The 13,963-nt window shown below is 43.6% G+C and overlaps 1 protein-coding gene across 1 annotated transcript in view; it reads right to left on the bottom strand.

The window, feature by feature from the left end:
• The window catches only part of CPM (carboxypeptidase M), a 67,125-nt gene that overhangs the window by 17,356 nt on the left and 35,806 nt on the right, over positions 1–13,963 (bottom strand). Inside the window, exons 3-5 of the mRNA XM_029955456.1 lie at positions 12,003–12,100; positions 2,309–2,481; positions 153–529 (exon numbers count right to left, since the gene is read on the bottom strand). Coding sequence (XP_029811316.1) covers positions 153–529; positions 2,309–2,481; positions 12,003–12,100 — 648 coding nt within the window. The remainder of the gene's footprint in view (positions 1–152; positions 530–2,308; positions 2,482–12,002; positions 12,101–13,963) is intronic.

Below are 13,963 nucleotides of genomic sequence, written 5' to 3'. Positions count from 1 at the left end.
CCACAGAGTTTTAAAAGGAGTCAGCAATTACCACTAATGTGATTAGCAAAGAAATGTAAGTTGTTCTGGTTTTATTTTCTTTCAGTCATGTTGCCCTTTGGGGGGTATTCTAACCCAATTTTATTATTTTTCCAATGAATCTCATATATTGCTGTCGGGGGGCCAGCTCAGCCACACTGCCCATGTACGGTTTACAGACTGCGGGAAGGACGGCGCAGTGAGGAGACCCGGAGCCCTCTGACCCCGGCAGAGCGGCAGCACGAGAAGACCTGTCCCCTCCAGACGCAGAGTGCGCAGCTCCACTCTGGGCTCAGGAAGCCAGAGCCGGGCCCGTGGCGGCTCACCTGGAACACCGTTGTCAAACGGGTAACTGGCCACCAGGGCACCGCCGTGGAGGTTTGCCGAGAGGACGAATGTCTCTGTTTTCAGCCACTCCATGACGGCCGCAGTTTCAGGCTGTCTTGACACGTTATTAAATTCAAAAGCATCTGGGAAGTTTCTATTCAGGTCATAGTAGTTACTGTTTTCCCTTTAAAAGAAAGGAGTATTTTAGAGTTTATTGACAGTATGTGAGGAAGTAGACTCATGCAACATGTAAACTTTGGTTTGGCCATCAGGTGTTTTTCCAAACGTGACTGTAGGGCTTGGGATGGTGAGGAAGGTTGTGCTGGTGGCCCCCAGTGAACCACATTGGACATTCCCGTGACTGCGGCCCCTCCCATGTGACGTGCTCTCCCCAGCGGGATAGTAGCTGCTGGATGTAAGCAGAGGTTTGCTAAGTGTGTGTGTGTCAGGGGTTTTGCTCTGGGAACACTTCCTTTGGGAACCCTGAGACTCCGCTGATATTAGCCACGTGAACAGTCTGCATGGAGAAATGAACTCAGGTGACAGGATCGAGACTCCACAGACACAGTCTAGTTGTCTCTGCCACACCCAGCTGAGGCTCCAGACATCAGGGCACAGAGGTTGTCAGGCCTTGCTCTGTCTTGTCCAAAGTCCTAACTTATAGAATTGAGAGTAAATAAAAAAGGTTTAAGTTGCTAAATATGGGGATGGTTTTGTTAAATAGCAATTGATAACAGGAATACACTACTTTATACAAATTTATTTCTGGAAAGTGTACCGGCCATGCTAGAAAAAGCCTAAAGTTGAGTGGAATCAAGTGGGGAGATTTTATTTTTGGTAAAAGCAAACAAATGTTTGCACAAATATAAATGTATACTAGACATTGGAGAAATTCCAAACTTCCAGAGGTAAAGCGCAACCAAATAAACTATTTAAATGAGAAATACTACAAGACTCCCTCTTCTTCTTTGGTTAGTTCTTGTACTGGCTTAATAAACCAACTGGTAATTACTGAAGGCATAGCTGGGCCCTGAGGATTTAACAGTGAGGAACACTGGTGACAGGATTCCCAGCCCAGGTAGCTTACAGATTTGTGAGGAGACAGACATTCAGCAAGAAATCAGACCTCAGGGGCACCTGGGTGGCTCAGTGGGTTGGGCGACCTGCTTCAGCTCAGGTCTTTATCTCACTGTTCATGAGTTCAAGCCCAACATTGAGCTCTGTGCTGATAGCTTGGAGCCTGAAGCCTGCTTCAGATTCTCTCTTCCCCCCTCTCTCTGTCCCTCCCTGCTTGCATTCTCTCTCTCTCAAAAATAAACATTTTAAAAAATGAGAAAAATAGAAATCAGACCTTAAAATTTGTGCTATGAAGGTAAAGTGGCAGGTGAGATGAACCGAGGACCTAATACAGGATAGGTTAGGGAGGGAGTCTTTGGGGAAACGTTGATATGCAGTGTGTGAGGGGTGAGCAGTGGGGAGTGAGGTGTGCCCAGTGCTTGAGGCGGGAAAGCGCCAAGTCATTCTTGGGGACGGAGGGGACTCGGCAGCGGGAGCAAGGGTGAGCAGTAGGATGGGCACAGGAGTAAAGCAGCCTTCTCCAGGACATTACTTTTCATCCTCAAAGCAGTGGCAGCCGGAGGAGTTTTCAGCATGGCAATGACATGACACAGGCTATGAGCTGGTTCACTAACAGCGCCACTGGCTACGATCTGAGGGGGCCTTGTTGTCGTTTTATGTATTTTTTAAGTTTATTTATTTACTTAGCAAGCTGGGGAGGGGCAGAGAGAGGGAGAGAGAATCCCAAGCAGGCTCCACATTGCCAGCATGGAGCCCGACAGGGGGCCCAAACCCACAAATCATGAGATCATGACCTGAGCTGAAATCTAGAGTCGGACACTTAACCGACGAAGCCACCAGGTGCTCCTGTCGTTGTTCTGTTTTAAATAGACTAGCCCGTCCTTACCTTCCATTACTGTAAAAACAGTCGGGCTTTACGACAGATTCAAATCCATCTGGGTTCATCGAAGGCATCAAGTGTATCCGGGTACTGTTGATTAACTTCGTGACTTCAGCGTCTTTTCCATCATTGGTTACGAGATATTCAATTAAATGGAGCAGCAGCTCCCGCCCAACAGTCTGTATGTGTTAAAGAGAAAATGAGAAAGTATTAGGTCAGGAAGAAAAACAGTCCCCAAAGCACAAATTCCCAGGGATTTCAAGAATTCAAGGGATTCTAGTAGACAACCCTACCGGTTGTGAGGTCAGGGTTTCTCAGACACACGCATACTCTGGGAAGCAGCAATCAGTCACTGGTGTGCCGAAAATTGTCAGCAAAGATTTTTTAAAAAGTTAATTTTTAAAAAAAGTACCTACCTGTAAATAATTTGCTTTTAGAATAAGGTAGAATAAAATGAATGAGGTAGAATAAAAGTTATTACGATTCCAATCTGTCTGCCTTCCAGGACTGCTCGTGGAGCAGTGGAGCGGAGGCGGTACAGAGCGGGCCAGGGCGCGAGTGCCCCCGCGAGAATGTGCCCCCGCGAGAATGTGCGCCGGGGCCGGAGGCCGCCGTGCGGGTCTCAGCGATGACAGGCGGAGAAGCACCGCGTTAGACATACATACATTTCAACAGCGGAAAGTCCAAGTTTGGAGTAAGCATAATTTACATAGGTTTTAGATTTTAATAGTCTCCTATTGCAGCTTTGTGCAATGTTTGCCTTACCTGTGTGTCTGACTGCCACATCCTCACATTTCTGAAACTTCAGTCGTTTGCATATCACCCTCACAATTTTTTGCCCTTCTATCTGCATATTATCTATACTACTGCTATTTGGTTTCTTTAAATTGGCTCACTCTTCCCTTACATGAAAAATGAAAACCTTTGTGTCGTTACCATTTTGCTAGGTATGTTTCTAATGTATGTTTTTTAAAAAGCAGGACCGAGGCATCTGGGTGGCTCAGTCGGTTGAGCAGCTGACTTGATTTCAGCTCAAGTCATGATCCCAGGGTTGTGGGATTGAGCCCCACACTGGGCTCTGAGCATGAAGGCTGTTTAAGATTCTCTCTCTCTTTCCCTCTACCCCTACCCGGAGTGCGTGTGCACTCGCTCTCTTAAATAAATAAGTCGCAGCTTGATGAAAATATTCACCTAAAATTATGTATCACCAGTGATTGTGAAACCAAAGACCTATGAGAGATCTTGCTTTATAATCCCCAATGATGAGAATTCACTATATTTTTTAATTAAAAAAACAAGTAGGCCTGGAGCCTACTTTGGATTCTGTGTCTCACTTTCTCTCTGCACCCCCCTCATTCTAGCTCTCTCAAAACTAAACATTAAAAAAATAATAAAAACCTAAATTTTATTTTAATGTTAATTTTTTTAATGTTTTATTTTATTTTTGATAGAGAGAGAGAGACAGTGCATGAGAGGGGGAGGGGCAGAGAGAGAAGGAGACACAGAACCGGAAGCAGGCTCCAGGCTCTGAGCTGTCAGCACAGAGCCCAAAACTGGGCTTGAACTCACAAACTGCAATATCATGACCTGAGTCGAAGTCGAACACAACCGAATGAGCCACCCAGGTGCCTCAAAAAATTATATGTTTTAAATGATTACAGTTTCAGAGTTTTCTCTAATTTTTTTCTTGACTTTAGAAGAATCTTCTGATAATTTCTTATTTTGGGAAAATACTTCTCAAGTTCACCAATTATTTTGGTTTCACTTCAGTTTTATTCTGTTCAAGTAAAATGAAATCTCCTACTTATTTAAAGGGTAACAGAATATGACACACATTTTATTTTATATCCTTTTAATCCTTCTCATTCTCTTATTATAGAAATCCATAGATCTTTAGAATGATGTCTGACACATATTAAGTATGATTATTTCTGAGTGATTTTTATTCCTTTTATTTTCCTAGTGTTATTTTTTCAAGAAAATCTATATACTTTACAAAAATAATAAAATCATGATTCTTTCAAGTAAATAAATGTAAAACCAAAGTATTTTCTGTTTGTCTCCACATTCCAAAACAAATCACAAGTCGGTAACTACAGAGGATAAATTAAAATCTTGGAACTATGGTAAAGAACCAAGTAAGAGTTAATTTAAAAATTGCTGAGGGGGGGGCGCCTGGGTGGCTCAGTCGGTTGGGCCTCCAGCTTCGGCTCAGGTCAGATCTCACGTTCGTGGGTTCAAGCCCCGCATCGGGCTCTGTGCTGCCAGCTAGCTCAGAGCCTGGAGCCTGCTTCCGGTTCTGTGTCTCCTTCTCTCTCTGCCCCTCCCCCTCTCATGCTCTGTCTCTCTCAGTATCAAAAATAAATAAAACAAAAAATTTAAAAAAAAATTGCTGAGGGGGGCACCTGGGTGACTTAGTCGGTTGAGCGTCCAACTTTGGCTGAGCTCATGATCTCGCGGTTAGTGGGTTCAAGCCCCGTGTCAGGCTCTGAGCTGTCAGCACAGCCTGCTTCAGATTCTGTAGCTCCCTCTCTCTCTGCTCCTCCCCTGCTCATTCATTCTCATTCTCTCTCTTAAAAATAAACATTAAAAAATACTTGTAAAATAAAATTTAAAAATGCTGAGGTAAAACATAAAATTTCAGGGAGTTAAAGGTCTCTTTTTCTGTGGGCTATATTTTGCTGCCTTTGTAACAGCAGGTATATGGCAAATATTATTCAAATTAATTCTTCCCAATTTTAATATAAATGTTTTAAGCACTCATTCATGTTTTATGCATAAACCGCCTTTCTTTTAAATTAGGTCTTTGAATATGAAACCTTAGGAGTCCAAATTTTAAAAAAGAACATGGTCAAAACAATCCCCAATAACTTAATCAGCTTTTCATTTAGCATGCTCACTTCCTTTCTGTGAGGGTATAGACTTCCTATGAGAATCCTCATTAAGAGACTGAAAGACTGGATCAACGCACCAGCTTCTGGAAACTCACTGATCATTCATCTGCTAGTTAAAAGGGCAATAAGTAACCTAGAAAGCAGAAAATAAATTCTCCAGTGGTGTTAGTTTACAGTCAAGGTGGAATTTGCTAGGTAGATAAAAATAGTATTCTAGCTCTTCAAAGAATGTTTCTTAACAGTAGAGAAAATTTTTGGAAGAGTCTGCAATATAGGTGATGTGAGAGAGAGAGAGAGAGTGTGAGAGAGAGAGAGAGAGAGAACACATAAAACCCAGCTATCCTAATGATGGAATCTGTTTTTAAATGCTACACTGTAATGCAGCTTCTCCGTGAAAAACATAAGCCCGTCAGCTCTGGGACTCCGCAGATGGGGTGTTACCAAAGTAATTCACTTGTCTGACTGCTTCGTTAAGTCCTTCTTCAAATATCAGCCTAAATATTACTTTATCTAGCACACTTTCTCTTGGTCTCTCAAAGTCCAGGTTCCATGATCTGCCAATGGGGTTCCAGAACTCTGCACGCTTGTGCCATCCTAACACTGCCCACATAGATTTACAGTGGCCCGACTGACCTTGACTGACCAGCTTCTCCCCACTCCATCACCTAAGACTTGCGGGCAGGGAACCTAACAGGCTTTCTTTGTAGCCCTGGTATCTTGCCCAGCTCTGGGTATATCATATATTGAATAAATGATTGTTGATTACTGTTAAAAATTTCATTACAAGGTCAAGACTATTCTAAGGAGGAAATTTCTGAAAACATGGGGACTTAGGCTGCTTAATGAGGGCAGATATATAAATGATCAAGTTATTTCAACAATTTTTTTAAGTTTATTTTGAGAGAGAGAGCAGGGGAGGAGCAAAGGGGGAGGGAAGGGATGGGAGAGGAGTGGAGGGAGGGAAAGGGAGAGAGAGACTATCCACTATCCCAAGCAGACTCTACGCTGTCAGCATGAAGACCAACACAAGGCCTGAACCCTGAGATCACGACCTGAGCGGAAATCAAGAGTTGGTTGCTTAACTCACTCAGCTACCCAGGCGCCTGAACAATTTTCAATACTGAATGCCTTTTATAGGAGTGAGGGCTCATGATTCTGATCGTGCCAAGGACTCGGGATATCTGATCACCCTAGTCCAGCTTCACCACACATAGAGATGAAGAGAAAAAGGACAAGTACAGGACAAATTTAATACATGCCCAAAAGGAATGAGACACTTTACTTGGAATATTTTGTCTCATACTGCCCCCCCCCCCCCTCAATTAATGATCCAAAACCATGCTGCATTAACTAAGGACATTTTGCTATCATTTGAGATAATGGTGGAAAAAAAGAACTTGGCCAATGGCATCTGGAAGGAAATGCTTTGTTTGTTTTAGTATATTTGGAACCTATACTGCATGTTAGCTACACATTCCAGATTTTCCAGCATATACAAAATTCAGATATTATGTCTTAATGTTCATCTAAACCATTAAATACCCTCTAAATACAAACATCTAGGGACACAGACTACATCCTGCATAAACTGTCTCTTTTTTATTTTTTTTTTAAAGTTTTTTTTTTTTTAAAGCTTATTTTTGAAAGAGAGAAAGAACATGAGCAGGGGAGAGAGGGAGGGAGGGGAGGGGAGGAGGGAGGGAGAGAGCCCACATGGGACTCAAACTCACAAACTGTGAGATCATGACCTGAGCCAAAGCTGGATGCCTAATTGATTGAGCCATTCAGGCACCCCTCAAAAACTGTCTCATACCTAGAAGGTGTGTGAAAATCATTTATCCATTATCCTTTATTTTTAGGTTGAAAAATATGGTCATTGTTATCAATGGAGTATTTTTGCTTTCAGTTTATATATCTAGAATATAATAAACTATGTGTGATGTGGCTATTTCAAAAGTCTATACCCGAATAACCCATCAGAGTAAACAATAATTCAATGATGTTTAAGAAATAGGAGCTTAAGGGGGAAAAAAGCATCTGAATTGGCAATTCAGTTAAGCATAACAAGAACATAGTGAATACCTACCCACTGTACTACCTAGGACCATGGGCCCTGAGGTCAAGGGAACCCTGTGAACCCTGACCATGACCTGTACTCTGCCTATTTACTGGATTAGCTTAAAACCATTGGCACTCAACTTTCTCAGCACATAGTTGGGTCTCACTTCAATACTTCCATTAGAGAGGAGTTAGAGACGTCTTAACAATGTAGAGATTACCCAAGATTTTTTTTTTCTACCCAAGTTTAAAAAGCATGAGCTAGCAGACAGGAGCATAACAGTATGAGGAGGCCTTGAAGAAGAAACACTGAGATTTTCTCAGGCTTCTCTCCTGCCCACCTTTAGGCTGAAGGTGTGAGGTGGCCCCAGCTTTCAGTAGAACTCTGACTGTAGATTACTGGTTGTAGTTTACTACAAAGCCACCCAGTAGCAGGGGGAGGGCAAGGGCAAAGGGGACAGAGACCCCATTCTCAAACAACATCGATATTCGTGGAGGAAGGGGACAGTAGGGAGCCCCGCTCAGTGTGTGCTGGCATCCTCCCTTTCCATGGGAAACACTCGCTAGACCTCAGATATGTCTGCATGGCCGATTCGGAGCCTGCATAAATCAAAACTAGAATCGGGCTTTGACAATGCAACAGGCCAGTGTGCCGGCAAACGGAGGACCTGGATGAACTAGAAGACACCTGCGAGTCTTACTAAAATGAGAAAGGCAGAAACTCAGAAACATTTCCCATGTTCTGAAAAGAACGACATCAGGTAACAAAGTCTCATCACAGGCAAGCGTGACAAAGGCCAATCAAAGGGTGCTCTGTCTGTTAGCTACCCTGTATGACTCCACGGCAATCAGGGAGGGGAGAGCAGGGAGGAGAAAAAAGGGCAGAGAGGGGACCTGCATTTATTCCAGGGTCAGTCTAAGAGCTCGCCACTCTTGTACTCTTGTCGTTCATGAAGAACGAGCCCCAGTCCTCTCACTGAACGGCACTGTAACAACCAGGCATCCATCCATACAGAACTAATTTGTGACAGATCACACATCTATACACAGAAATGAAAACAGTTACAACAGAACCCATAGAAGACAGAAAAGAGAGTAAAGGAGGCAGACCCATAGCTGGGTAAGGCTCGGTGCTCAGGTTCGGATTCAGACAGCCTAGGACCAGCACGAACCTGGTTCCCTTCTGGGTAACCGGGACTAAGCAATATGTCTGCAGCAGAAGCACCTAGTGTGGCCCGTGCTTGTTAATGTTGCCTGTAAAGCGCTGTGGAAAAGGAAACTTGCCAGTCTGATCAACATGGTGTAGTGAGCCAGCGGCATTGGAAGGGTGTGAGCCAACGGCAGGGTGACTAAAGACAAGAAAAACAGTATCCAAGAATAGGTTTAACATCACTTCTTTTATAATAATACTTGACTGCAAAGGGGCCACTTTAAGTTGATTTTGCTACCCAAAGTCTGCATTTTTGCAAACCTTCAGCACCAACCAAATTAGCCCATTTGTACAATTCCTAAGATGTATATTAGCCAAAAAGTTTCACCTAAATATAGCAAACCTTCAAATTCAGCTTCCAGTTGAAAGGAAACTGAGGGACTAGAGGCACAAGTTGGATGATAGCAAGAAAGGAAGCAAAATATCCAGAATGAGGGACATTCTGCAAGACAGATAATTGATCGGGTTTCTTTATTAAGTCTAGAATCACGAAAAGATCCTTTAAATGCTAGAATAAAAGAGACTCAAGGTATATACCGGCCAAATGTGATGCATGAGCCTGGACAGGATCCTGGTTAGGACAACGGGGGGTGGGGGGACATTTTGAGAAACTAGGAAGTAGAGTACAAGTTAAAGACAGGACAAACTCTTACTGACCTGAGAGGGTAGACAGTATTAACTTTAAAATACTACAAATAGCAAATCAGCATAGCTCATTTAATAAAAGTGCACGCGTGCACACACAAACATCTAGAAGCATAAATAGTAAGGAATCAACGGCACTAATCTTTGGAAGGTCAAATACAGTGTTTTGTTTACCTATATTCTTTCTAAGATGCACATGACTGATTTTATAATAACAATAGATTATTTTTAACTTTAAGAAGACTGGATTGAAGACCAGGCATAGGGAGGTAAAGTAAAACCCATGGGGGAAAGCAGCAGGCACACTCAGCAGGACTCGGTCTCCCTCATGCCACTGATGCTGGCGACCGTCAGGCTGTGGTACTGAGCGTGGGAACACACACCTCTGTGGGGTGTGGTCCAGGGAAGAGAAGAAACATTTTATTTATTTTTTAAATGTTTATTTTGAGAGAGTGTGTGCTCAAGAGGGGGGAAGGGGCAGAGAAAGGAGAGAGAGAAGAGAGAGAGAAAATTCCAAGCAGACCCCCCCACCACCAGCACAGAGCCTGACGCGGACTCCGTCCCATGAACCTGGAGATCATGACCTGAGCCGAAATCAAGAGTCAGACGCTTAACCCACTGACTTGGGCACGCATGCACCCGGAAGAAACACTTTAAAAACAGTGTGGTCAATTGTGCCCACCATGCCGCTGCGTGCACACATGTCCCCTGTGGGATTCTCCACATGAGGCCTGCAGACTCCTATAGAAGATCCGTACACCCTGAGGTCGGCACTCAAATCTGTGGCAGAACAGCGAAGAATCCATCTAAAGATGAGAACCATTGCCCTAAGATGTTAGCCATGTAGCTTTTTATTTTTTATTAAAAATTTTTTTAATGTTTTATTTATTCTTGAGAGTAAGAGAGCATGAGTGGAGGAGGCGGAGGGAGACAGAAAGGGATGGGGGGAGGGGGAGAGGGGGAGAGGGAGGGAGGGAGAGAATGATTCTGAAGCAGGTTCCAGGGACTTGAACTCACAAACCACGAGATCATGACCTGAGCCAAAGTCAGGCACTAAATTGACTGAGCCACCCAGGCGCCCTGCTTTTATAACCATGTCGCTTTTTAACAGTGGGTCCTTGAAAATACTCTTTCAATTCCAAAGGATCTGAGAGAGGAAGAAGGCTGAGTAAGGTGGCTGGACCCTCTATTCACAGACTCCTCAGCTCCTGTGTGAAGCCGTCACTGTCCCCACAAGATCTCACATCCAGGACAAGCTCCTCAATGGCCCACAGCGCCCTGACACTGCTACCAGCCGGGACACTAGCAGGGGTCACAGGCCTCAGGTCCCCACCCCCAAACACGCTGGGCCCTTTCCTCTTCTGGATCTCAGTTCTTAGCATTCTTCAAAGAGTCAGAGTGAACTGGAGAGCCCGGATGTGACTGGCTATATTATTAGCAAGTAATCTGGGGAAGTGCATGTGAGGAATAAGCAGATTCGGAGCTGAGCGAGGGAAAGGACTCTGGCTTCTCTTTGAAAGTTTCAGTCCAGAGAACTATTTCTGAGCAGCACACTGCAACCTCTGAAATGCCAAGAATTCAATAAATAAACTGGTGAACTTCATGAGTGCTGTAGGTCTCTTACTAAAATGGATTCCATGGGATCTTGATCAGTAGACTGTATAACAAGAGGAAAGTCTGGGCTGTGGACTGCAGCAAACAGTTGTTTTATTACGACAATATTGGTCAGACTCCCGGCGATATCGAGTCTTTGATAGGAGCATTCACTGTGGCTTTGGTACTGAACTGAGGAGTCATGGGAGGGGGGGGCACTGATCTTCCATCTACTCACAGAGGCCAATCCCTTCCTTAGAGGCAAGCGTTTGTTTGCATCTGGGCTCCAGCTGCAAAGTACCCTCTCCCAGCAGGACAGGTGGGGCAGGCTGCGTGTGTCAGGAAAGCCCGGGGTCGGGGAGGGTTAAGCCAGGGCAGGGAGCCCAGCATCTGATTAAAGCCCGCCTCCCACACTACTGCAAATTCCCCAAGCATGTTAACAAGTCGGTAGGTGGTACTTACTGCACTATGCATTTACTTTGACGTTATCCTTAAATTACATTCTATAGGGTGTTACCCATATTTCTATGTAAATTTTCTTGACTGTGATGACTGGGAACTATCTCTCCCCTCCACTTGACTGCCCAGGAGTGTGAGGGCCTGGCGAACAGAAAATATCGCAGTTGCCACATTCTTCAGATACTGAGGAAGGGAGGGAAGAAACGGAGAAGAGCACCCTCAAATCCCTGCAGGTATGACTGGCAAGTGGCGGGGGGGGTAATCTCAAAACAAAATAAATAACATGACATCAAACAAAACCCAAAATAGAGTTTATCCCATAAAGGTTGGAAAAGAGGCAATACATGAATATAAAATTTAAGAGCATTTGTTGAATGAGAGAACCCTAATAAACTTGATCGTCTAAACTTCAGTACTGAAAACATGGAGTACACGATTAAGAGAAGGTGACAAACGCTTCAAAAACAATAGATATTAGGAGTTGAGATGAGCTATTTGGGATCTTCTGGATTGTTTTGAGCTCCAATAGAATCCAGCTCCTTAGCTGGTCACCTTGCTGCCCACCGGGAGGCGGCAGAAGCCACCCCCAAGGGCTCCGGGGACCTGGCTGGTAGTGCGGAGCTCGGCTCCATGGTTCTTCCAGCCCCAGCACAGAACTGACTCCGGGAACCCTCCCAGGGCGCTGGCTGTGGTGGCCGTTGGACCCTGGTTCCTCAGAAGGCCTTGTGGGAAGATCTTTCTAGAGTCTTTGGTACAATTTGTGCTGCTTCCTCAGCATTCACATGGAACTCAAGAGAAAGTTTCCCTGGTGACATTTCAGATATTCGAGCCACATACGTACCTCATCTCCGTGCATGTTGGCCACGTATTTGAACTCTGGAATCCCAATTCTATGCTCCTTTGGGAAGCGCCCCACAACAAGAACCCACAGGTTTCTGCCTTTACAGGGAAGAGAAAGACAGAAAAATAAGTTGTGTTTGAAAATGACAAATGAACTCCGGGAGAATGAGAAGGTAGAGCAGACTGCGGCTTCTTCTACTTGACTCATGTCTTGTGATGCCCGCAGCGTGACATAGTGCTTAAAAGATGCTTAGCTCCCTACCAGCCCAGATCCCTTCAATTTAGCACAGATATTAAACTTCTTGTTTTAGAATGCAATTTTTAAAAAATCGAAAATTGATTAGGTTACATAAATCTTAGTTTTCTAAAATGTTTATACGCTTTGCTGAGTCCCTAGTGCTTCTCAGAAATGATCTTGCTAATTTTCATAATTATACAAACTTAAATTACAGTCAATGGTTGACTGGGAGGGTGCCGTAATTGTCACTGCAAAAAAAGTGAAAAAACCAACAAGCAATAAAATGTGGAACTCCGAAGGGAGATTGTTTTTAAAGTAAGAAATCCTGAATCTTGTATTCAAACCTTGATGTAACACAGCTCCTTGGCAAGGGGTGTCCTTGATGTGCCCGAGTCTTGTCCAGTAAGCTAGAAACAACAATGTATCCTAATGATGCCCCAAGGAAAACTTCTAAATCCTAACCCTGCAGTGAGGAGCAGGATTAGGGCAAGGAAGGGCAGAGATTAAAGATTCCTAGGCATCTGCTCTGTGCAGACATCACAGTTGGGACCCCGGTACACAATATCTCAGTAATCCCTGGTCATGACCCACGGGGACGGATTGTGACCCAAACTTTACAAGAGAGAAAACTGATCTTCCAAACATTTAAGTAAGCTGCTTCTGATCATAGCCATAAGAGGCTGTGATTTGAGCCCCAGAGTCAAGACTTGACCTATTTGACTTCAATTCTAGTGCGCCTTCTACTAATGAAAACTGCCCGTCTCTCCGGAGGCTTGGCTTCCTAATCAGTAAAATAAAGAAGTCCCTTTCAGTCCTAAAATCATCTCTTTTAGTTATCAGGCTCATTTATTACAAAGACGTTAAAATTAGAAATTGAGGAGTAGGTTCAAAAACTATCACATTAGTTACAAAGTTCAAATGTCTGTGATATCTGAGCCTTCTGTGGAGTTCAAGAGTCCAGGAAGGAATTTAACAGCAGCTCCTGGGCTCATGTGGAGATTTCTGTGGAATTTCAGATCTAGTCCCCTAAATCAGGGGTCCCACAGACTGAGGAACACTCAGTTTGCATGAGGAATCCAGGGAGAAACAGATACTCAACCTGTCTTTTCCACCATTCATACTCAGTTTATTATAAAATTAATTAGGGAAGTTTTTCATGACAGAGTGATGCTTTAAATTTAGTAACTGCAGGACTTCTCAGAAAATACCCACAAAATGCCATTTATCTGACTGATGCCACCTGTTTAGTGTGGACTACTCATTCATTCATACATTCATTCATTTAGTACTATAATATCCAGCCATGTAGGCAGGTGATTGGACAGTGCAGGTAAGTTATATTCTCTACACCCAGTGAGTTTCTGATCAAAGTGGAGACCAGCAATGTACAAACACATCATTACACTAGACTATAGTATGTATATGGCCACAGAAATATATATATAGGTACTATTGTGCCTATAGAATAAAAGAAATGGCTAATTTTTCCCAAGGAGGGGATCATGAAAAGATGTACAGATCTAAGGGTTTATAGATGATTTCTGAACAGGGTTTTGAAGAATGATTCCAAGTTTGCCATGTAGACAAGTATAAGCCATCCAGTCATTTCTCATAAGAACCATTTCATTAACTTCAGAAGCTTCTATTCCCCAGTATGAATTCTTGGGTCACCCAGAGTTTCGATTCTACAAAGTTAATATTTTCATGTGAGTAAAAAAACAAAA

The sequence above is a fragment of the Suricata suricatta genome, chromosome 10 (genome assembly GCF_006229205.1).
Source record: "Suricata suricatta isolate VVHF042 chromosome 10, meerkat_22Aug2017_6uvM2_HiC, whole genome shotgun sequence".
Lineage (NCBI taxonomy): Eukaryota > Metazoa > Chordata > Mammalia > Carnivora > Herpestidae > Suricata > Suricata suricatta.
Note: the sequence above shows the minus strand (reverse complement) of the source record. Positions and strands in the feature narration are given on the sequence as shown.